At 37.0% G+C, this 26,363-nt stretch overlaps 1 protein-coding gene across 2 annotated transcripts in view; it reads right to left on the minus strand.

The window, feature by feature from the left end:
• The window catches only part of Strip (striatin interacting protein), a 165,787-nt gene that overhangs the window by 85,675 nt on the left and 53,749 nt on the right, over positions 1–26,363 (minus strand). For both annotated transcript variants that reach the window (XM_083117463.1, XM_083117464.1), the window contains 3 exons: positions 24,855–24,976; positions 21,810–21,985; positions 16,927–17,091 (listed from right to left, as the gene is read on the minus strand). In XM_083117463.1, the coding sequence (XP_082973589.1) occupies positions 16,927–17,091; positions 21,810–21,985; positions 24,855–24,976 (463 nt within the window). The remainder of the gene's footprint in view (positions 1–16,926; positions 17,092–21,809; positions 21,986–24,854; positions 24,977–26,363) is intronic.

A 26,363-nucleotide genomic window follows, 5' to 3' on the forward strand; every position in this document is an offset into this window, starting at 1 on the left:
AAAAAAAAAAAGGTTTTATGATTAACGATAGATAGGGGCATGCATATTTCGTTTTTGACGAAAACACGAAAGGTGCAAAACACATTCTAATGTTAATTTTTAATGTTTCTGAAAGGTGTGAGGTGCAATTTCCTTCCCTGTATTGTCACAAAATAATGAGAATTGAACTGAAAAATGTGAAATAGACTCTTAACCCTCTGTCATCCATGTTCTTATAGTAGCACAAATGTCCCATGCACGGCATTCAGTGCCACCCCATCAAAACCAACGTTATTTATATGAATTATTGATGCAAATCGATACTGAATTAAATTAGCACTTACTGGAAATTAGATGAAATATACATAAATGCCAACATGTCCATTTCAGACATTCTTATAAGCTATTAAAATAAATAATGTAAAAAAATTAGTGTCTCATACAATTAGAATCTTAGATTCTTGAAGCAAATGCACCAAAATATTATTCTAAAAATAATTAAAACTTTGCCATATAATAAAGGAACCAGAAAATTAATTCACCATTCACAAAATTTTCAAAGTATTTTCCAAAAATTTTCAACATATTTTTCAAAAACTTTCAACGTATTTTTTTATTTTTGTTTAAATTTTCAACATATTTTTCAAAATGAATTGAAACCGTACAACTTATATGGACTTTGAAAGCAACTATTTGTTCCAAAATTCTCAGTCAAAATCTTACTGACTCGCAGAAGAAGCAATCAAATGTATAAAGCACAACTCAAAGAAACTTGCAAAATATTTTTAAAATGTTCAAATCTCAGTATGTTTCTCCTACTCTTACAAGATATAGTAAGAAAAGACATACCGACTCAAATAAAAGGAACTGAATGTTGTCATATGTTAACTATATTAGTTATTTTGACAACTCCAAGATTTCGTATGGGCGTTGCAATAGTTTCTGCATACAAATAAATTGCATTCCAAACAACGAACTGTCGATTTTTCTTCATATTTCCGCCAAACTCATAGCTGGTGTGCTATGCTTTAAGGTAGGAAACGTTCCCATGCACAGTACTGAGTGCTGCCTATGGGGGACCAGAACGCTAGAAAAAAAGGCGTGAATGACTCTGTTTTCATGGGAGTAGTGTAGATAACTTACTTAGTGCTTTCCTGACATTATTGCACTGGTAAGGAAAATAATTCAAAATTTTAAAAAAGGCTGCACTCAGTGCCGCCACGCGGGTTACTGAGGGTTAAACATGAAATTTAGAGTTGATTTACAGATGCGACACTTTCTGAAGTGTGAATTATCCTGGGAGTTATGAAATTCATGGAAACTTGTTTAATTCTGCTGTAACTCGTATTTGAGAAGCAAGAATGGGCCCCTTTATACAGGAATAAACTTAATACTCTGGTACATAAATGTCCTATCAGAAGGGTTATGTTCATTTTGTACCAAGTGCAGTTTAAAAATCAAATTTGGATTATGTTCAGAATTTTAAAACCAAAATGTAAATTTATTTACTGCTTTTGATCCATTCTCTTCACTGCTATAACAGAGAAATTTTGTTTTATTTACTGCTTTTGAAGCCGAAATTGACTGTTGTCGTACCAAAATTTTGTTTCTTTATTTGCCAAAAATATGTGCCTCTAATGATAGATACTGTAGTATTTAAAATATTTTGTGTGTTGTTGAGTTCTAACATTAATACCGTATTTACGCATGTACAGTGTCTCTCAAAAGTCTTAGGACAACAACATTTTAAACTAGGCAACCCAATTTACACAAGGCATTGGTGGGTTGCATGTAGAGTTAGGCTCAATTTCAGGGTTGCCACATCCACAATAGATATTTATGAAATACGCGAAAGAAATAAAAACAAGTATTATTGTTTAAAATTATTAAAAAATATCACTATTATATTGCAAATGACAAAATTCTTTCTGAAAAAGAAAAAATAGGTTTTCTAGTATTTCATCGCTGATGAGTAAACCTCGGCTTTTAGGTTTTTAACCTATTTTTTTCTTTACAGGTATGTATTTTTTTCTTTACAGGTGGCCACGGTGGCTCAGTCGGTAACGTGTCTGACTACCATGCTCAAGGTCCCGGGTTCGATCCCCGGCCGGTTCAAATCCGGGAACTTTTCTAACGATGGAAGCGGCCCCGGCGCCCACCCAGCGTCGAATAACAATGGGTACCTGGGGAAACCCTGGGGGGTAAAGGCGGTCAGGGGCGTGATGCTGATCACATCACCCCCACTCACGACCGGATCATGAAAGTGTGGGGCGTTACCCCCACACCCCCTATACGCCTTCATGGCGTGGTGCTATGCACAGGGGAGCACTTTACCTTTTTTTTTTACCTTTACAGGTATGTAAGAAATAATAAGTTATGTCAGCGTTTGGTAAAAAAACACAACAACTGATGAAGTTTTATAGTGCCTAAAAAACTATTTTAGGTTTATGTGCCTAAATCAAGCCTTTTTTTAAAGGTTTTAGAGGATTTTTATGTCACACAGAGGCATTTGCTTTGTTTGGTCGCGAAAAAATTCAATGACGAACGTGTTTGAATCATACTATCTGTCGATTTCCCTTCCTCCAAGTCCATGGTGATTTTTCCAAGCTCTAAACAAAGAAAAATATCTGGTGCCACTGTTATCTGTACAATCCAAAGTGCAAACTTCTGATCTGTGTGGTCTTGCTCACTTTTGCGTCACTTCGGTTCTTTATGGCATTCACACCTGGCAAACTAACATTCCAGCATTGAAGTTTGCACCACTGACTATGTTTTTGTTGAAAGATTATTTTCAGCATGTAAGATGATCATCACAGACAAAATTGCGGAGTTTGACTGTGAATAACATGAAAAAATATTTTAGCCAAACTATACAGCAAAGAGTGGATTTTAATAGCAAATTTCCAATGGTAAGTTCTGCCATCACAGAAGGTTAGGCGATACACATAACGTTATGCCAGATAGTGTGTATTTCAGAATATAGGTGTCCCATTTTCATTGACGGTGACTATACATAATCAGTATTTTTCAGGAATTTTGAACTATTTCAAGTTTTTTTGAACCTACTTCAAGATTCTTCGAGCCTAACTTAAGATTTTTAGGAACTATTTTAGGATTTTTAGAACCTATTTAAGGGTTTTTCGAACCTATTTTTGGATTTTTAGAGCCTATTTTAGGAACATAAAAGAACACTTTTCAGAATCTAAAAATCCGAGGTCTACTGATGAGTCTACAGAAAAGAAAAGAGGTGAGAGGAAACGAAAGGTGACAAAGGAGAGGAGAAAGCGAAAGGAGAAGAGGAAAAGTAGAGGAGAGAAGGGAGAGAGGATAGACAAGGAGAGGATAAGTAGTGAGAAGAAAGGAAAAATATTCAAGGAGCAATGATGAAAATGGAGCAAAGAAGAGAAGAGAGGAGGAAAACGAGATGAGAGAAGAGGAGTTTGGAGAGGAGACGAGAAGAGGGGAGTGGGGAATAGAGTAAAAGAGAGAAAAAGAGAAGAAGGAAAAGAAGAGGAGAGGAGTGCAGTAGAGTCTGAAATCTAAGACAGGAGAGTTGATACAGCGAGTGGAGAAGAGTGGGATGGAGACAAAATGCAAGAAAAGAAGGGAAGGCGATATGAGAAAAAACCGAGGAGGAGGGGAGAGAAGAAACAGAAAGAGAAGAGAAGAACAGAAGGGACTGAAGACAAGAGGAGAAAAGAGGTAGTTGCAGAAAATATCGTCTCGATGTCAAGAATTGATGCATTGATCAAATTATCGACATGAAACATTCAATAACATTTAGAAATGTATTTGAGAATGTATTAGATTGGTGCGAAATGCCTTTTGGCTGAGTTCAGAGCAAGATAAAATCTTCCACATAAGATCTTTGATTTCACGTGCGTTTATACCACTAAAAACATGAATGTAATTTTATTATTTATAAGAATTATCCAATTTTTCTCCACTTCTCGGTTCGTTGAAATGGACATTTTGTAATTAAATATTTCTCCTCCCCCCATCATTAATTCCAAACTGAATCATTCCGTTTCACACGGCGTGGACAATGAACACAATGGAATACGTCTAAAACTTATGAAAATTTTCTGCCACCGGAAGGGTTTGAACCTACGACCATTAGGTTGACAATCCATAATGGTAACCACTACCCTACAAGCTTTCGATCCTGAAAGCAGGTAGAAGGAGCTGACCAATGTGAAATGTAGATGCAACTCTCCTCCTACATGTAATGTACAAAGAATACTTGTTTGTGACAAAGAAAACGAGGGTAGTACGAATCAGCAAAAACATTTAATGGAGAATTGCACATGATGAAAACTTTTCATTCGATATTTGCGGAGGTATCCTTGCATTGAACTAGAGTGGGAAAGGGGTAAAATTAATATGTCCTGAATTGCCACAAATATAAATAGTTACTTCATTAATATTTGTCAATGTCTTTGAAGCAGTACACAATTATTGTTAGAGAATCATAATTCACGATCTTATACATGAAAATATCCCTTTGAACATGTGTCAATTCATTTTTATTATTATTATTTTTTATAAATTCCAGATGCAGAACAATGTAGCCACTATACACTGCTATTACAAATAATGTCATCCTGCTCTTGCTTAATAAAAGGAGAAAAAAAAGGGAACACCTCGTGAGAAGGGATCGAACCTGGGACAGCTAGCAGCCCAATCAAGAACTCTAAACCACTTTTTTTTCCTTATTTAAAAGGAAAGCCCCTAAGCAGAAGCTTCCCCCATCACACTTCATTTACTCATATCATTTCACTCAATCTCTTTTTCAGGACTTTCAGGACAGACAATCACAAACATCCATGTCCGAGCTGGGATTCGAACCCAGGACCCCTGGTGTCGTAGCATGATGTGCTAACCACTCCGCCACATGGGCAGACTACCACTACACCACACCCTTACTTGAAACAACAATTTTTAAGTATTCCGTCCCTCCAATATTGTAAATGTCATTGGTATCCATGTAGTTGAACTTTTACTTTAGTTTTGAATTGCTTTCTTGTAGTATAGCAGCTATAATAATTTTCGAAGTGATGAAGAAAAAATGAGAATATTGGTAGTTGTGATAATGCGAGTTATTTCTTCTAACTTATTATTGTGATTGGACATTATTAATGGAAAATATCTAGAGGCTTGATCATTGCAGGACAACGTTCTCTTCCTGTGATACTGCAACAGACGAAATGCTTGTTTACTGACGCAGTTTCGTGTCCAGAACGGTCTGCATCTACATTTCACCTCTTGACTAACACTGTCAAATGTGATGTGATTTTATGAATACAATTTTCCACCTGTTTATGTATAATGTTTTGCACATTTGGCAGTTCGCAAGTGGTGTAATTATTTTGTGTAACTTTTTACAACAATACATGTTATTAGCTGTGGTAGAAAGAACAATTAACAGGGCTGTGTTCGAGTAGATACGCAATGTCAAAAAATTATCCATTCTGATATAGTTGGAGTACAGGCAGCAACGTTACAGCTACGCCATTGGGGAGGCTTCGAAGTACTTGCTTGTTTATAAATAATGTAAGCTTTATTTCAACCTGTCGAATCCTCAAACTACCTGCACAGCGTGTGTGGAAGTGCCTGTTTTTTTTGTTTTCGTGAAATTAAAAATGAACTGCATATATATGTTAATGATTAATTGGAAAGATAATTATAAAAATGATAAATGGCCATACATAAATTAGAACCTACTTAAAATACAAGTTATGTAAAAATTGATCTGTGGTTTTATTAATGGGAAATAAAATGTGCACTTTATAACTATTATGTAGAATATCTTTGATTTGCATTGGTGTATTTAAGCTTCCTTTTACCTTTAAGAATTTATTATTATTTACTTCTTTTTTTAATGTAAAAAATCTGTTAATTTATAAGCGAATGAACTTTCTTGTTTAATATACATGTACATACCAACAAAACCGTTGGTAGAGGATCAACATTGTCTCGGAAAAGATTACTATTGTTCCATAAATCTTCATCCAAAGGCTCCGGGAACTGACCAACTTCTTCGAGGTATCTTTATTTCTCTATGTCACTTAAAAATTTCAAGTGATCCATTTTGTATACGCTCCTTTTTAACAAAGTAAGCTCGAAGACAATCTGTATTCCGTTTGATTATATTGGAAACTTGGTCAAACCGGAAGATATTTTATCGCCTTCGATAATCGAATTGTCTGATTGATTATTTTGTGTTTACCCAGAAACATCCCCCAAAGGAGATTTCCGAGATCAGGTTACGCTACTCACTCGTAGCTCCCCAATTTCCTCATGATGGTGGGTTTCTACCAGTCCTATACACAGGCCAAGAACCCAGACCTGAACCCAGGTGGATTCGAAGCCATGCCGTCCAGCAGTCGGAGTCCAAAGCACAGCACCTTAGACTGCACGGTCACAGAGGAGGACTTTTCTTATTTTACTATTGGCCAATCGCGAGGATGAGGATGAATAATGAATAGAAAAAGTAAAAGGTCACACACAAAGAAGAGGATGGGTCTTCAACATCTTAGGTGACGAGTTCAAGCCCTAAATATGAGGATTTCAACCTTGGACCTCAATTTCAAAATTATAAACAAAATGCCTATTTACACTAAACTTCTCATCAAGGCCAAAATAGTTTGTAACTGTGAAACTACTACTGAATGCAAATTGTCATTTTTTTCCCATGTGAGTAAGAATTAAATGTGTGGCACACAGAGATACCATTTGAGAAAACAAATAACTGTGCCCTGTTGCAGCATCTCTGGAGCAAAGCCGCGTATAGCAGAAGAGAAGGGGAGGGGAGGAAGGAGGGGATCGAGTGGACAGAGCGAAGCAGTGCATGCTGCTGGGAAAGCTGGTAACTGCAGTGGCTTTCCTCCCTCCATGCAATCCCGTTCCTCTCACATGTTCATCGCTGCTCAGATACTTGATTTCATTCACCTGCTCCAGAGATAAGTGGGACAGAGTGTGGTTCGCAAAAATGTAGCAAGTAAAGGAACTTATCTCAGAATGAAAATTCCACAGTGTTTTAAAACGTTTCCTTCAGCAATGAATGACTGGAAACAGATCACACATAATTCCCTTGCCAAAATCAAGTGGTCTAAAATTCATTTGAAGACTTGAAAGTATCTATTTTCTAGATTCCAAGTTATAAGGAACTATTTTGTAGATGTTCATGTAACCGTTATAAAATTACAAATAAAATATCCACAAGCTTAAGATACAGAGCTATATGAGAGTATTGTACTTTTTTTGCAGGATAATGTTTACAATATTGAGGTGACAGAATAATTAAGAATTGTTGCTCCAAGGGAAAACAAGGAGTTGGTTAGTTCTTATAGCATTGATTGCAGTCCCAGGTTCGATCCTCCATACTAGGTGTTCTATCTTTCTTTTCTTTTTCTTTTAATATTTCCCCTTCTATTAAACAAGAGAATGGTAACATTATTTGTAATAGCAGTGTATAGTGGCTACATTGTTCTGTGTCTCCAGTCTCTTCTGTTCTTCTCTTCTCCTTCTCTTTCTTCTCTCCCCTCCTCCTCTGCTTTTATCTCATATCGCCTTCCCTACTTTTCTCACATCTTGTCTCCATCCCACTCTTCTCCACTCCTCTTATCTCGTCTCACTGCACTCTTCTACTCTTCTTTTCATTCTTCTATTTTTCTCTCTTTTACTTTACTCTCTACTTTCCTCTTCTTGTCTCCTCCTCTACACTCCAAACCCCTCTTCTCTCATCTCGTTTTCCTTCTCACATCTCCTCTGTACTCCATTTTCCTCATCTCTCCTGGAACATTTTTCCTTTCTCCTCATTACTTCTCCTATCCACTTCTGTCCTCTATTTTCTTCCCTCCTTTACTATTCCTCTTCCCCTTTCGCTTTCCCTCTTCTCCCCTCTTTTGTCCCCTTCACTTTCCTCTCTCCTCTTTTCTTTGTGTAAACTCATAAGCAATGAAGTCCTAGAAATTAGAGTTTCTTTCTTTCAGAAAGTATTTCTCATTTGCAACAAATGTAATACTGATATTATTTTTTCTATTTTTATACAATAATACTTGGATTTCTTTCTTTCGGGTATTTCATAAATATCTATTGTGCATGTGGCAACCCTGAAATTGAGCCTAACTCTACATACAACCCACCAATGCCTTGTGTAAATTGGGTTGCCTAGTTTAAAATGTCGTTGTCCTAAGACTTTTGAGAGACACTGTACAAAAAATTGTACCTCGTATGTAATACGCTGTACAATTCAGGTTCAAGGAATGGCTATGCTATCTTAATTTATTATGTAGTAGAAGAAAGCAAGATTCAAAATTTGAAAGAGGGCAAGCTATACTGCTGTTTTCAAAATGCAAGTTCTGCAGTCTATGCAGGAAAATGACAACAGGGCTGCAGCTTAAAAATTGGACATGGTGAGGCAAGTGGAAGAGAATGGTGGAAACAAGAAAAGTTGAAGGCAGCTCCATCCAAGAAGCAGGCTTTTCAGAAGTGAACCAGCGGCTACATAATTACAATATGGATTTGCAGCACTAAGAAACATATTTTCTATTATATCTCACATGGGAAATACAAACGTTATGCATCCCGTTTGTGGGAGGTGCGTGATCAAATCTTGCCAGAATTTTGCTGCTTTTCTTCACGTCTCAAAACGCACTGACACAAAGTTAAAAATCATGGGAAACTACCATTTCACTTTTATGTGCGTCTTTTTTTTAAAAAAACTATTATTACTAAAAAAAAAAACCTGGTAATTTGTATTTGCACCCGTTATTACATACGTGTTATACACAGTGACATAGTGAAAATGTGCATGGTTGGTTTCATGTTGACTGTCTGAATTATTCTGTACATAATACACACCACAGCTTTAGAGGGCAAAAATTTTGGAAAAAAGTGTTCATTATACATGAGTAAATCTATGTTCTTCTTAAAGGTTCGCACAACCACTTTTTATGATGCAAAATAATCTAACACAGTTGTTTTTAGTGGTTATTATTTTATTTTATCAGTATGACATGGTGAGGCAAGTGGAACCTTGAAAAATGAGGTGATACTGTTCGAGAGGTACGTGGGTGGTGTGATTTTCATAGCCAAAAGCAAAGAAACAACAGAAGAAATGTTTAGATTATTGAACGAAGGTCATGAAAGGATAAAGTATACAAAAGAGGAAATGGGCAATAGAAAAATTAACTACTTAGATATAACCATTGGAGTAAAAGGGAAAAGACTTGAAACAGGGATGTACCATAAAAAGTTAGCTGGGAGAAAGTATATCCACAAGGACTCTGCACATGAAAGGAGAACCAAAGACAACATTTGGGAGAATTTTGTAGAGAGAGCAACGAGATTATGCAACAACAAAGAAATGAAGTGGATAATAGAGGCCGCACAGGCAAATGGATACAAAGCAGGGGATAAAATTCACATCATAAGAAGAACAGAGAAGAAAATGAAAAAGAGAGAAACAATAAGGAAAAAGATGAAGAAAATAAGGATGGGCAGGAAGAGAAGTATGTGAAAAAAGAAGAAGGAAAAAAAATTATGTTCTATATAATATGGGAGAGTGAGAATAATTAATTTGGGGGAAATTTTTGTGAGATAATTTCTAATTATAATCTAATTTAATATAATACATGTTATATAATAATAAGAACCTCTCTATATAATTTAAATTGTGCCATTCAGAAGAAAGATGGAGAAAAAGATAAGAAACATCTATGCCAAGTATGGACTAAGAGCAGCCTTAAAGCCACCAAAGAACATCGAGAAATGGTTTAATGAATACAAAGGAGAGAAGGAGAGTGATGAATTGGCAATGGCAGGGGTATATGAAGTAGAATGTGGTGGATGTAGAAGCAAATATATAGGAGAAACTGGGAGAAGCATCAACGAGAGAATTAAAGAACATAGGAGAGACATTAAAGAGGAAGATCCAAGAACAGCACTGAGTGAGCATATGTTGACATATGGGCGGGCACAAGATCAAAAAAGTACAAATGAAGGAGAAGAGGGAAAATGATATAGAGAGAAAAGTAGCAGAGACAAAGCACATATGCATAAACAGGGGAGAGAAAATAAACAAAAACGAAGGGAAAATTGGTATGAAATGGGTGGAACTGATAAAGCATGTGGAAAGTCAGTTAGTTAAGTTTCCTGAGCCACCTTCAATTTTCTGCACAAAAATGGAAGATTTTTAACTTGCCAGATGAGTTAAAGAAGAAAGAGGAGGTCAGTGCCACCAGGAGGAGGAAAGGAGGGAAGACAAGAAGAGTAGGTTACAGGATGGAGAGGAGGGCCAGAAACAGCCAGCTGTAACACCTGTTCAAGCGGCTCCGGTGCCCACCCAGCATCGTATAAAGTGGGTACCTGGAGGAAACTCTGGGGGGTAAAGGTGGCCAGGGGTGTGGTGCTGATCACATCACCCTCACCTTTGGCAGTGATCAAGAAAGTGTGGGGCCCTAACTCCACACCCCCTATACGCCTTCATGGCATGGTGTAAAGCACAAGGGAACACTTTACTTTTACTTTACTTTACCTAGGAGGAAACAAGGACACACATTCATTTCTTAGAAGCGTAGAGTGACTAGCCATGTGAGATTGTGTTGGTTGTGTCTGGGAAACCAGAACGAAACGTAGCAGATAAAATAAAAGAATAACCACTAAAAATAACTGTGATAGATTATTTTGCATGTATGAGTAAATGTGATATATGAACATTAGGCTATGCACAACTTAGGTTTGATTCATGAACTTCACACTGAAAGTTACACACATTTATTCTATTTACCAATCATTTCACCTAATCATTATTCATCCTCATCACCATGATTAACCTAAAAAAATGAAGTGGTGACAAATAACCACAATACAATGCAAGCAAGTGAAAAACTGTAGCTTGGATCTGCTAAAAGTGCAATTCACTTTTAATAGCCAAGCAAGAAGTATCTAAATAATTTAAGCATACAATACAGTTGAGTCAATATGGATGTATTGCAATTAGTTCATATTCCTGATAATATTGCACAGATGGACAAGTGTGAATTTTTTAATGATACCAATTAAGTAAATAATTTACATTTACTAAAAGTGTGGAAAAACAAATACAGTAATCAATAAACTATTTTTTTTTGTTTTGTTCATAATTAAAATGTACATCTGAAATAAAGAATACTATACTTGTAAATTTTACTTGGCATGATACGATTTTGCCACAGTGAACATTTCAGTCAGTTCCTTAATCATTGTACAGCTATTATTACTTCAATGAAAGGATCTTAAAAACTGTCAACATGGCCTGATTGTGAAGTTACTTACGGAAGTATATATGGTGGTCTCTTTCTGGTTGTTGGAATGTATTGTTAACATACACTATATTGCCAATAATGACCAGACACACTCTAAACTGTAAGGACGATTGCTCATACACATCATGAGCCCCACTAGAATGACTCTAAAAGGACAGCGAGTGTGCTGTAGATGTGTATACTGCTGCCAACAGTCAAAATGAATGGACAACGTGAGTTGAGTGAGGCTGAACAGGGTATGGTTATCAGCGCTCACCGATTCGGGAATTCCATCCATGAGATTTTGGACAGGTTCCAGATACCGTGTACAACAGTTAGTGATGTAGTGGTGAAATTGAAATGTAAGGGTATGATAAAACCACAACGGCGACCTGGAAAGCCACAAAAAATTGACAGATAGGGATCAGCAAGTGCTCAGATGTGTGGAAATCAAATCGGTGAGCTTCATTGGACACTGTGGCCACAGACTTTCTAATGGCATCAGGAAGTTACGCCAGTTCTCATACCATCCAGGGAGAGGTGGTGGCACTGGGATTCCATGGGAAAGATGCAGCACACAAGCCAATGATTACAACTCAGAATGTGGTAAGTCAATTACAGTGGTGCAAAGAATGTGGCCAGTGGTCCCTAGAACAATGGAAGAACATCCTGTGGAGTGAAGAATCACATTACACTTTGTGGCAATCTGATGGACATGGCACAAGCAGATCTTGCCAGAGTGTATTGTCCCCACTGTGAAGTTCGGCAGGGGTGGAATCATAGTATGAGGCTGATTTTTGTGGTATGGTGTTAGTACCCTGGTTTTGGTGCCTAGAACCCTGAATGCCAATGCCTATCATGGAATATTAGACTCCATGATACCCACATTGTGGCAACAGTTTGGAAGTGATTTTCTTTTCATATCCAGCATGACAATGTGCCTCTCCATAAAGCAAGGGCAATAATCAAGTGGTTTGATGACATGAGAGTGAATGAACTCGACTGGCCACCTCAGAGTCCAAGATCTCAACACCATCTGTGGGATGAGTTAGAGCCATCCCTAAAAATAAAGACAATTGGACATCAATGATACTGAAGTTATGAATATTCAGATTTATAAAAGCAGAATTTGACTCATAAATAATCCCTTAGTTGCGATCCAGGCCAAACCATCCAAATGCCACCACCAAACTATTCCATTTTGCAGGAGGAAGCAAGCAACTACCAGTCCACATTTAATGCAACCTGGTGAAAAGGCTTCATCGAAGGGTAGAGGCAGGGGAGAATGGCAGACCTAGCCCATACTGACACTGGACCAGCTGTAGGTGTGCACATTCCTTTGGGAGTTCTGTCATTATTGGGAACATAGTGCATTACTGTATTAACGCATCAATTGCCTGCACTTCTTACAGAATTGTATTAAAAATCACTATTTTAAAAATAACTTATCCTTCATTAACACTATATATCTTGTAAAAACTATTGATATAACCAATGTCTTCATTTGTGTACTAATAATACTTTATGAACAGGTGTTCTCGGGTTACCAGCCAGATTTAACCTGGCTGAGAACTCAAGAACACCTGTTCGAAACACGTCGTCGGAAAAGCTACAATTCCTATTAACCATACTTTAGTTCATCACTTGACTAGTCACTCCCATGAGAGTGTTCACAGTCATATGAAACATGTTTCAGTGGCCAGTCAACTCAAGTGAGCTTAGGAATTTGTAACCTTGGTATATTTCTCAACACTTTCTTTTGATTTAGTCCCTGAGGGGAATTAACTAATGATTTTACAATCTTGAAGAACATATAAATGTTGTTTCCAAGTGCACACATGCAAATGCATGATATTTTTTAGTACAGTCAACTCTCGATTCTATGACCCCAGGTATAACAACCCCCTCGAAGTAACGACCCTTTTCCCGGGAAAAATTTAGAAAAAAGTTGAAAAATTTGGAAAAAAAAAAGTTGAAAAATTGAAGGAAATTGGCCGAAAAATGCATTTTTTCCCCACTCATTCCCTTCACGAGCACTCTACCACTCATAATTGGGTCTGAACTAAAAATACACACCACCACACCATGCTTGAGAGATATCCAATAGCACTTGACCTCTGCCCTCCCCTCCCTCAAGTGCACCAATGTTACCCCGCACCTGATGGCCGCTACCCAACGTGCCAGGCTTGTTTTGCCACGCTTTCTCTTGGATATGTGAGAAGAGAAGATCGAATGTGCTTGGATGTTATTTTAAATCGACCTTGACTTGTTTCCTTGTCCTAAGAGCTGCTGAAAACTCACAGGTGAGGAGGGGGGGGGGGGGAGCAGCCCGAAATGACTGCTGGACTTGCAGTCTTTGCCAATGTGTATGGCAGGTCAAGCTCTTTCATCGATAAATACACCACCTTGAGAGATAAGATCACAGGAATGTTCCAAAATACAGATGCGTGGCGCTTGAAAGTCTGGCCCATCTGTCCAGCTCTGACCTAGATTTCAGTAGGTTCCCGTGAGTGAGCAACTCTCGGCCTTGTAGCCGACAACTTCCAGTAACCACTTTCATTCAAAATGTGTTCTTTGTTCCCTGCAACACTTCATAAAAAAACGAAACTGTTAGAGATAATCAAAGCCACATAGGCGAACTAAAGATCGTCAACGCGCTTAATGCGTTGTCATCCAGATTTCCACAAAAGTTTACTTCGATCTTACGTGCATCATAACTCCCGTTTCCCACTTCATACGTTTTCCTAATTGTGCCGTAATATCTGCCAGAAAAGTGTTCCGTTGACTGACTGACTTCTCCCTTTTTTCCAGTCAGGGGCGATTTTCTTGCTCGTGTGTGCACACGGGCTGATTACAGGCGAGGGTGTAAGTGGACCCACACCTCTTGCTTTCCTTTGACATTTGAAATGGGGCAACCAGTTCTGGATATATTCTTGAATACGAACAAAAACAGTAAAAAAAAAATTAACCCTCCCCCTTTTTTCCCAGCTTATTCTCCGTCACTGGTGTTCACGGCAATGTTGATAATTGCAGAATTCAGGTCTTTTTTTTTTATGCTGTTGTCTGCATAGGAATCATTACCCGTATTATTGTCTGTTGCATGGTAAAACGTAAAGCAAGGGTCATTTCTTTCTTCTTTACACTGCTGTTAAAAGATCCGTCTTTGACAGTTGCGTTATCTTTAAAATGCTGGGATTTTTCTCTTCCGTCACCTGTTGCTCGAACTTCCAGCCGGTCTCCTTGTTTTTACGATGCAGCTGGCGCCAGTGTTTTGTCTAGCATCTGCAAAGCTCTTGCTTGCCAATAACAGCAATGACTCATCCAGCGTAAAGGAAAAAGTTATTGTTTTGGATCTCGCAAAGCTGTTTTCATTTGACGATAATGAAATTCGATCTCCAGAAAAGAAAACAAGAGTTAAAATAACTTCATGTTCTGCACCTTCTGATAAGCAAAACTGTAAATTTAATTCGCATCTGCTTTTCTTCAGAACCATTCATGTGAAGAAGAAAAAAGTGCTCAATGTAGGAATGGTCGCTGAGATCGATTAAAAAGACATTATTCAAGGGGAAAACTTTTGGAGGAGTGGGTGTTTGACATTGAGAATACTCCTAAATCCAATATTAAATCATCAATTAACATGAGAGTAAATAACGATCTACCATTTTGATATGTAAAAATGCACAGTTTCATAAAACTTGTTTTCAGTTCATTTTATGCTGATGGGCTAATCGGGACTAAATATACAGTTTAAAGTGAAATTCAATTACAAACCTAAATGACTTTCGACTGGGACGCTGTTTAATGACGTGTTATAGATTACGCATTGGGTGAAGACATCACAAGTTGCACGTTTCCTTTTTCACACTGGTACAATGCAAGTCAAGGAAGGAGTTTGGACTGCTCCCTTGAATGGGTAAGGGGGAGGGTGAATGAAGTTGGTTGAAGAAAGAAAACGTGGCTTTTTTTTTTTGCGATGTATTTTACACAGCCTAGAAAGGTTGTGTTGTTTCTCCCAAGAGATCTAATCTTACCAGTTAATCTTGTAACAGACAATGCTCCAGTAGACCCATATAAAATCCAACATTCATTCTGCCCGATTATCTCCCAACTTTTGCTGGCACCAGTGTGACTGGTGACAAGATTCTTCGAGTTTCGCTTGCAATAAGCGAGAGGATTGTTTTCCTTTCCATAGGTCTCAGTGCAAATGGGTTTCTCATGAACTATAATTGTAAGAATTTCCTGGAAAAGCAACGACTGTGCACAATTGAAAGAAAGTAACATTACTTTAAATTATTTTTTGTGAAAACGTTTTATGTTCTATTTTCCTTCTCAACACACATCCTGTGCATAACAGGTTGTATAACTATAAGGATAAATGGTGTTACCATCTCCTAGGCATCTTTGTGTCCGTTTGAGCTTCGTTTAAGCAGAAAATTGGGGCAAATTACAAAAAACAACCCTTTCGAAATAACGACCCTTTTCCCAGAAACTGTGAAAGGTCGTTGAATCGAGAGTTGACTGTATTCAGAATAATATTGTCTGAATTACAAATGCACACATTGACAAAAATACCACCCAAAAGTGGAAAAATAACTTCAGTTTTGTGAAAATATACATTTAAAAATCAAGGTTCCTACATCCCACTTAGAAGCATCAAATGAAAATCTGGTTGGTAAGGTGTTTGTGTTACTACAGATTAAAGATTATTTCTAAGTGTCAGAAGACAGCACATGTGTATGGTGTTGAAATGTCCAACAAGAAGGAGAAGGCAAGGCATAGGTATATTGTCAAATTCTAAGATTACATGGATTTATTAGAAAGAATATTGAAAGATCCAGTTAAGTGTCCAAAAAGGGCATACGCAATCAGTTTTATTCAAATGTGATGATTTTTTTTTTTTCAGTTTAAAGTGTGGTCCGAAGTACTGAATTGTGATCTAATGGAAATCAAATCCAGTACTCCATGTTTCCAATGTGGTTATTGAGATACAAAATATTTGTGTGTTTGTTCTTTTATGTTGCTTTTCTCCCACTTTTGGCTTATTATTATGATGAGTATGAGAGATGATTAGATGAAACTGATGAAGGGATGCTCACAAAGAACACCCATGCCAGGACTCGAACCTGAGAACCTTGTTGCAGAGATGAAATGTTTGGCCACCATGCTGGTAACAGAGAACAGAGGCTATTTACATTTAATTACCATGGACCTCTTTTATATATCCTCCTCTTCAATAGTTCCGAAAAGTCTTCTTTAGTGGGCCCAGAAACTCAGAAGGAACTTTTCCCTGAATTGTAATTTCTGAAACCTGACAACTATACTTAGCTTACTGATGACCTAGAAATGTGAGTTTTCCAATAGTGGATTTTACATTAATAAGTTTTGTATTAAAAATCATCTATAATAATAATAATAATAATAAAATATTGGCAAGTTTTTAAATCTTGCAAACCATGTACCATATTGAATTTAGAAATCTTTTGATTAAATAATTGACACACTATTTTATAGAAGTTCTTCAAATTTTGTGGACCCACTAGGAGAACATGGTTGCCCCCTTTCCCCCTCCCTGCTGAGGTCTGTGGACCACAGGTTAAGAATCACCAGTATATGGCATGAATATCATAACTGGTGATACATGTGAATTGAAACTACTTACTTTTTAGGTGGCGTAAGGTATCCATTCCTCCCAGTGAGACGAGAATGACTTTCCACAATAACAGGAGAACTTTCTTCATAGGAAAATGTGGAGCAGAACCGCTACAAAAACGTGTAACCATTCCTAGCAGCTTCACTGCCAACAGTTCATCACCAATGGGACAACCTTGAAAAGCAATTTAAGAATAACATTAGCTATTTAAACTCATTACCTATTAACATGTGTCAATACAAATGCAGTACCAAGAATCTTAATTAATTTCTTAATACCAGGATAAAGTAACAACCAGGAAAAAATAGTAGAAAATTAAAATATCAGTAATTAATATTATCTTTAACATTCATGTAAGTTCACCAAGTTCAAATATTCCAATAAATTATTATTCAAAATTTGCATTTAAAATGAAGTTATACCATGTGGCTTTAGTTTGCCTTATCAGTTGCACTTCTAAAAAAAAAACTGAGATTTCAATGTCACAGTAACTTCACTTTGAAAAGCTTAGGCATTTATGACAAAAATGCATAAAATTTGTTTTTAATTTACAAATATCGCCATTAATGAATATAGCACAGTACATTAACAATGCATTTCATGACTGAATTGAATTGAACCATTACATGCCCAATTACTGTATCCATCATTTTAATGTCACAAGGCAAAAATTGATTCCGATGAAACAGTTACAGGAGAACTTGTAAGAACATGAGAAACACAACCATTTTCTTCATAACTATTTCACCTTTCATCCTAAGGACAACATATTTGAAAATGATCAGCAAAAGAAGAAATATGAACGTTTTGGCAATTATTGATAACTTTCTGAAATCTGTTCTATCGCTTGCCTGCTTGATTGATTTTTAAATTATGGGAATGATAGCACATAGGCTATTTGTACCCATCACACAATATGGGGATAAAGCTCCTTAACTAAAACAAAACTAAAAGAGAAAACCCTAAATGTCGTTTTATAAACTCTTGGTATTCAGTGTTCAATTCCACTGAAGAGAGGCCAGAAGACTGGGCAATGGGTGTTATTTGCCTATTCATAAATCACATGATAAAGCTGATTGTAGAAGCTACAGAGGAATTTCACTGGATCACACAGAAAGAATTTTGCTTTTTGGCCACCACTTTGAAAAACAAGCATATGCTCATGTTCTTCAATAATATTCTGTCAAGAATATTAGCTAGGAGAATAACACCTTATAGTGTAGAAATTTTAGCAGATAATCAGTGTGACTTTACAAAAGATAGATCAACCACAGACCATATTTTCTCAATGAGGTGTATACTAGCAAAGTGTTATGAACATAACATCACCTCACAGCAAATATTTATAGACCACCAGAAAGCCTATGACAGCATATATAGAAAAGCTATTTTTAACATAATGCAAGAATTTGGTATACCACAGAAGTTAGTGAGACTAATTAAAATGACATCTGTAAATACAAAGGCAAAGGTAGGAGGCAAATATACTGAAGAGTTTGAAATCTCACAAGGAGTGAGGCAGGAAGATGTACTCCCAACTCTGCTATTCAACCTTGTCTTGGAAAAAGCCATATGAGGGATAGAAATAAACAAGGGAGGAAATACGAGGGCTATACAGAAAGTCACTCACATTTCAGCGGGGTGCCACTAGGGGTGGGGTGAGCACCGCCATTTTGTGCAGGGACTCCCACCCGTTTAGTGCGCATCCAGCTGTAGATGTGTGAAGTTCGTGTCCCTTCTGCTCTGTTCATAATACATTGTTAACATGAGTGCCGATTGAAAATCCCGCCAGTTGTAAAGTGAGGTTGGACATACGATTTTTTTGGCGAAAGACACTAAACCGATTGACATTCATCGACAACTTTGTGAAGTTTATGGTAAAGATGTGATGAGTGAAAGTGGAGTGAGGTGTTGGTGCCTCATGTTTAAAGATGGCCGCACAAACATTCACAATGAAGACCGAGTAGACAACCGAGCATTGTGACAGATGAACTGGTCGCAAAAATCAATGACAAGATTCGTGAAAATTGCACTCGGTCAACTGGACACAGGAACTTTTACATGCCTTTCATTGCCTTTCATTGGGAGGTTTTCGACCATCTGCCATATAGCCCGTATCTCGCACCAAGTGACTACCACTTGTTTCCCTACATGAAGACCTGGCTAGCAACACAGCACTTTGATTACAACACAGACCTTCAGGCTGGTGTGCAGAAATGGTTGAAGTCACAGGCGCCAACTTTGTTATGACAATGGACTTTGTAAGCTTGTTCATCGCTATGATAAGTGCCTAAACTTGTATGGCAGCTATGTCAAAAAGTAGTGTAAGAGTGTCACTTCAAAATGTATATTAGGGATGGGACCGATTAATCGGTACTCTATCGGTATCGGCCGATATAGGCATATCGGTGTATCGGTTTATCGGTAAAATTACCGATTATTTTACCGATCCGATATATCGATAAATATCTGATAGTTTAGTGCAAAATTCTGCCATTTTTGTTGTAATTTTTATGGATAATCTCCATGCCCTACTTTTTTAAAAAGTAAATGTCTAAGTATGCAATTTCTCTTGCACTGCAGTCACTTTGAAACACACATTTTTTAAGGAGGTCAATGAACCTTTCAGGTTCTTCCAGGACCATTTCCTGGATTATATTGGATCGGTAGAATATCGGTTATTGGTATCGGTAAATTTTATATCTGTACTTTATCGGTATTGGCCAAAATTCCATATCGTCCCATCCCTAATGTATATAATAAAAAATGTCTACTTTCACTTGTCTTCTTTATATTCCAAAACGTGAGTTACTTTCTGGTTAGCCCTCGTATATTCAACAGAATTAAACAATATCTTAATTTTGCAGATGATGTATGTCTAAGAATTAAAAGAGAGAGGAATCAAGGAAAGCTTTATACAAATAGAGACTCAAACAGTAAGTGTGGGTCTCACAGGGAAAGAGGAAAAACAAAGTATATGATAAACATGAGGGAGCTAAACAAGTATCAAGAAGTTAAAGATACACACATAAACAACAGGAAATTTGAAAGAGTTGAAAGGTTCAAATATTTAGGGACAATTTTAACAGATATGAATCATATAAGTGTAGAGATAAACAACAGAATAGCTGCTAGTTTTCCCTCTTGAAATTATTTAGATCAAAGAGCATATCTAAATATCTCAAAATAAAGCTCCAGGTAATAAGATCCACAGTTACATATGGAGCAGAAGCATGGTGTCTAACAACACAAGATGAGAAAAACCTACTCGTATGGGAACAGAAAATCCTAAGGAAAATATATGGACCAGTGAATGAAAGGCGACTCTGGCATATAAGAACAAACAACTAACTCCAGGACCTATATCAGCAGCCAGATATTGTGAATGAAATCGAGACTAAGATGGTTAGGACATGTGGAAAGGATGGAGGGAAGGAGGTGTGTAAGAAAATTTATGTATGCAAGACCACAGGGAAGAAGAAGGGCAGGAAGGCAAAAGAAAAGGTGGTTGGAGAAGCTTGGAGTGAGAAGATGGAGAAAGAAAGTATTGGCATTACATTTGGCAGTCCATTGTGGCAGGGGCCAAGACCCTACAGGGGCTGTAGAGCTACAGGGTAAGAAAATATCAGATGATCTGGGGAGCCAACTGGATCACACAGAAAGCATTTTGCTGTTTGGCCACCATTTCGAAAAACAAGCAGATGCTCATGTTCTTCATTGAGGAAATATTCCACCACAATTCAAATTGCAAAAGGAAAAAGAAAGTAGAACATTTTTAAAACTAATGATAATAATTGTTTGATTTTTCTTTCTTCTTTTCACTTTAGTGTCACCTTCTTGTGAAATGGAACACCCTATTTAATATAATCACCACCATATACATCTCATTATCTATTTCATAATCCTCAAGGGTGTATGCAACATATTCACCTTGGCCACTTCACATAAGTTAGTACAAATAATGAGGAAAATAAACAAATAAAGGAATCAATTTGACTGATCACCTTAAGAGACAGATCAGTGTTGATCCTTCCAAAATAAAAATGTGAAAAGTAAACATTTCCAATAGGACACTTCAATCCAATTCTCACTTGAAATCTATTCTAAAATTACAAATGGTTCTTCAAAGAAGTAGATTTCGGCAACTTGATGTGTACAAGTGTTGTTTACAATTTACTTTTAAAATGCAATGACGACATGTATGAATCTCTTGAATACATACAGAACTGGTTTATACAACATACTTGCTGCACACTTCCTCACAGATGATTGCAACACCTGCATCTTTTGGAAACCCTCCAGGACAAACAAAATTACATTGAAGTTAGAATATACACTACTTGCATAAGCATGTTCTAATACATAACTAAAGTTCAACAGGAAATCACGGAAATCACATGATACGACGTCTGCTCATTACAGCTGTAGCTTTGGTTGGTAGTTTAAAAGTTAAATTCTAATCTGTGCCACTAATAAATTTATAGATATTCCAATGGGGTACAGTGAAGGATTTGATAAAGTAAATTAGGCTTACTAATGCAAAAATCCAAAAACTATTAGTTTCCATATTAATTGTGGTTCAAAGTGTGTGATAAGTTACTTTTGAATCATTCTATCTGAATAAACACCCCCTCCCCCCCCACCCCGCACCCGGTGGCGGAGTGGTTAGTACATCGCGCTACGATGCCAGGGGTCTCTGGTTTCAATCCCAGCCTGAGCATGAATTTTTGTGAGTGCCCATTCATCAATTTCATAAATCATCACTCATCCCCATCTTCGCAAAATTAACCAAAAGTGGCACAAAAAGCAAAGCAAAATAAAGCAAATCAATCAATGAATAAACACACATGCATAAGATTAGATTCAGATAAAAATATACACATATAACTCACCCAATTCAGTTTTAAAGTTATCACGATGGTCCTTTGTTTCATCATCATCATCTTCAAGAACTGCTCGCATAGTTTCTACCATTATATACAGTACACTCAGAATTACACGCAAATCTGTGGAATCTGCAAGACTCACTGCAAGTTTCCTTAAGGCTGTAGAAGCTGCTGTACTATTCCTGTTGAAGAAAAATAGTGTATTTACAAAAGCTGTTTGTTTTCTTGGTACACACACCCCATAGAATCTTGATTTTACATTTTCCTGCAATTTGCCCCAACAAGAATGCAAGATTCAATTTTGTAATTAAACACATCATTTATTTGAAAACTGCTGATATTTTCATTTTAGTAAGAAGTATAAGCACTGCAATTATGTGTGGTATGAAATATCTGACAAATGTCTCGTCACAACTCTACTGGCACACTTCCTCTTTTGATAGAATTTCAATGACAATTCCACATAATTCAGCTCAATTTCATGAATGGCACGTCCAATCTCCACTTTGAGCTCAGGAATCGTTTGTAGTTGTTGGCATAGGCATGAAATTTCACAAAATTCTGCAGGAAGTAGTTGCACAGTGTCAAAGTGCAGGACATTGGTGGCCAATTCTCATTGCCATTTCATAAGATGACAGAGTAGAAAGTTTCACTTGTTACACATACATTGTGACAGGTTGCACCATCATGTTCAAACCACATGTTTTCCAGATCCATGCATCCAATTGACGTTACAAGAACTCAGTTATCATGCTGAGGTAAAATATGCCATTCACAGTGCATTTCATTTGCAGCCTTGTTTTCACAGAAGAGCAGCCCAATCAATCTGTCAACTCAAATTCTGCATGCACTGCCTTTTCATGAATCATGTGGGAATTATATGCACCCCAATTACAAATATGACAATTTTGCTTCTTCACATACCAATTAAGTTGAAAGCATGCCTCATTGCTAATGATGATTTTCCTTGAAAAATTGCCATCCACTACTCAATTTTGAAATACCCAATGAACACACTGCACAGTGATTCAGATCCCACTTAAAACTGTAGGTCCAGTCCCGATTAGCCTACCTTTGCATGAAGTGGACTTAACACAGGAACTCAAACAATTTAATACCCAGTGAACAAATTATCAGAGCTGCAAATGGTCTGTTGGCTGGAGTTGTTGCATCCATTGAAGCTTGTAAGGATGAGATCCTCAATGCATGGTGCTTCTCGAAATGTGCAACAGTTGTGAACAATGGCGAATCAAAGTTCCTTGACTCAGTAACACTTTCCCTCACTGTGGCAATGTTTTTGAGACTGTTGCAGCTATCACAAAACTAATTACAGCATTGCATTTCTTGGAAATTTGTAATGTGTTTTGATAACCCACATGGGCCCCTTGCCATTTAAAAATTTTGACCTCGATCCAATATAGCAAACTTCAAGATGGCTGTCATGTCCCGGAAGCACCCTCACACATGGGCCCCTTACCCCAATGTACCCAGGGGAGGTTGGATCTGCCATTACCGCATCCATTTCAGAGAAAAGAAGAGGGTTCTGGGACTTTTGAATCACCCTGTATTTATGTCCCATGGCCCTACAACTTTATTAAAGTAATTTGGTACTGAGGAGTTTCCAAACTAACTTCAATTTTAATTTTAAAATGACATTTGTCCTCAAATATGTAATAAATATTTCGAACAGTTACATTAGTTGGCATTCTACCAAAAAAGAAAAAAATCATAGAAACTATTTCAAACAAACTATTTGTATAATACAATTAAATTGCTGTTTTTCAAAACTATGAATTTCACGTAAGTAATTTTAAACCGCGTTTACCGCAACCACCATGAATGAAACATTTTGTTTTCTTGTTAATTATACATACTGAAAACTAGTGAATCTGGGAATTTAGCCACCAGCAGGATAGCCTGTGTTACCAGTGATTCAACAGTCTACCTAGAAACAGCTGCAAACTGAGCATGTGCAGATCTGCAGTTGGCAAGCCTCGTGATCTCTGTATGAGCCCAGAGTTCACACAGTCCTTGCAAAGGTTCTCTCAGAAATATGACATCATCCTTAGTTCATTTGCATTGGTATGCATAGGAATTTTGTAAAGGAGAGATATGAACATGAATGGTCTTATAGTTTCTTTCTTTCTTTTCTTTTTTCCAAACAGTCAGCCTCATATTTTGCCTTCAGCTGGGCTACAGTGTGTTACAATTTTCAACAATATCTCTCTGTCCAACCTAGTGGCTCATGCAAGAACTAATTTGGTATTTGAGAAGTTCTATGAAAAAACACATCCCAAGTGACATTAATGAGTAATTACATGTATCAAAATAATGGTTTTCATACTTTGTCCCAAAATAAATGTCAACGATGCATTAATTCTACTGCAAATGAAGGATGGAAAAAAATAGCCAGTGGTACAAGAGATTTGAACCTATGATCTTTAGACACCCGGGCCAGCATCTTACCACTTCCTCTCTTTCTTAGTTAAATAAACTCAGTTCAAATTTTGTCTCAAGAGTAATTAGCAATCTTGCAAACTTTACAAATCTACCTGATATTTCTCTCTAGTTTATTTTACAAGTTGGAATACACTCTGAAGTCTGCAACTCAGAACTAGACTTCTATGGTAACTTATTCTCTCCCATCTAGTCTGTATGGTATATCTCATGTATTGTAATGCAAAGTGTCATTGTGACATGTTTCAAATGATTTCTCATTCTTGAACATTAGTTCCATATATGGCCACAGCCACTGTGCATTTACATTCTGGACATACAATACAATTTCAGTAATTTTACTAATGCAATATTTTTCTGTACATGACTTCTAAATAACTTACATTAAATGAGGACATTTAACTATATGTTCAAAAAATTAAATAGAATAAAAAGTTGCCAACTTTGAAATGCACTCGCAATTACACAAAGCAAATCATATTTTTCCTTAAATTGGTATGAAATTACAATGAAAGTGCATTTTTACACAACTTTTTCAATAGAAAAAAATATGGCTAGCTAAAACCCAATCTGCTCAATTCATAAAATACCTACTCAATCTCAATGTTAAGAAGTTCTACAAATGATGTGAACACACCACTTTCATACAGCAACATAACATTAGATTGTGCCCATTGTTGCTGCTCTTCATCTGATTGAACTTCTGCCCAACATCCCTGGAAAATAAATTATTGCAAATATACAATTATGAAATATGACTTACATTATTTTATTGTCTATTTGTTTGCCATTCTATTAATTTCAGTGGCCTCTGCTGCCATCCACAATTAAAACTGGGTGTTTACACTCTTTAGCAGGCTTCTTGCTTGTAAAGTTATATTGGGTCACAAGGTGCACTACGTACTCTTTTTGCTGGGTTTAAGGTGTAACAACTTGACAAATATAAAGTGAACTTGTCTACTATAGAGCAACCACAAACAAAAGAACCTTCTGCCAAAAACTTTCACACATCATCTTCTCCATCCATTCAACTTGGGCCATGAGGAAGAATGGTTCACTCTGCCTCTCCACTCCATGCACGATTTGATTTGATGTTTTAAGTCCACTTTATGCAGATATGCTAATCAAGACTGGACCTACAGTTTAAAGTGGGATCTGAACCACTCTGACGTGTGCCTTCACCAGGTGTCGAACCTGGGACCCTTTGACAAGTTGACCACTTAACTACTACACTCCACACATGAGTACGATGCACAGGACATGTTGTTCTGCATAGGTCCTTTGCCTGTGGTCTCACTTTATCAATGTATAATTCATTAGAGAAGTGCATTAAGGCAAGTGCCTCTTCTATCATCGTGTCTATTAACATTTAAATGTTGGCTGGTCCCTTTTGGGGCCAGCAGCATGTGATTCCAAGTTTCTCATCATTTTCATTTGTTTTCATTTATATACTGTACATACAGAGGTATGACATACCTGCATTTCAATGCAATACAAGTATTGTAGGTTTGTCAAAAAATGTTTTTTTTAATTAAATCGATTTGAAGTTAATAATGCCAGCCAATACTTTTCTGAAGTTTAGGTGTTTAGAAAGTTGACAAATATACCAAAAATATCATGGAGTCTGAATATCTTGCAATTATGCAGAAAAATGAATTATGTGATTAAATGATTATCTAATGTGAAATTATGAATATTTTAAAGCAATGCTATAGTTCTATTGCAATGCCTACCTATTAAAATTAATAAATATTCTGAACTCCTTTGAATGATTATCAGCATTGGTATTGGTGGGAATTGGTGAGAGTATCGGCACTGGTATCAGTATTGACTCAGCTTTAGGATATGCACCAAAAAAATCATCAAATCATTGATTTAGTTTATTTTACTTCGTGTCTTATGCCTCTTGGCTAATTTGCGAAGATGGGGATGAGTGATGAAATTGATGAATGGACATTTACAAACAACCAAGCCTGAGCGGGATTCAAACCCGGGACCCTTGGCGTAGCAGCGTGATGTGCTAACCACTCGGCCACAGGGTCCGGCAAATCATCAAATGGAGAATTGTTTGTTGTAGAGAGTTGTCTGAGCAGAACAGCAAGG

The sequence above is a fragment of the Lepisma saccharinum genome, chromosome 2 (assembly GCF_977018435.1).
Source record: "Lepisma saccharinum chromosome 2, izLepSacc3.1, whole genome shotgun sequence".
In the NCBI taxonomy this organism is placed as follows: Eukaryota; Metazoa; Arthropoda; class Insecta; order Zygentoma; family Lepismatidae; genus Lepisma; species Lepisma saccharinum.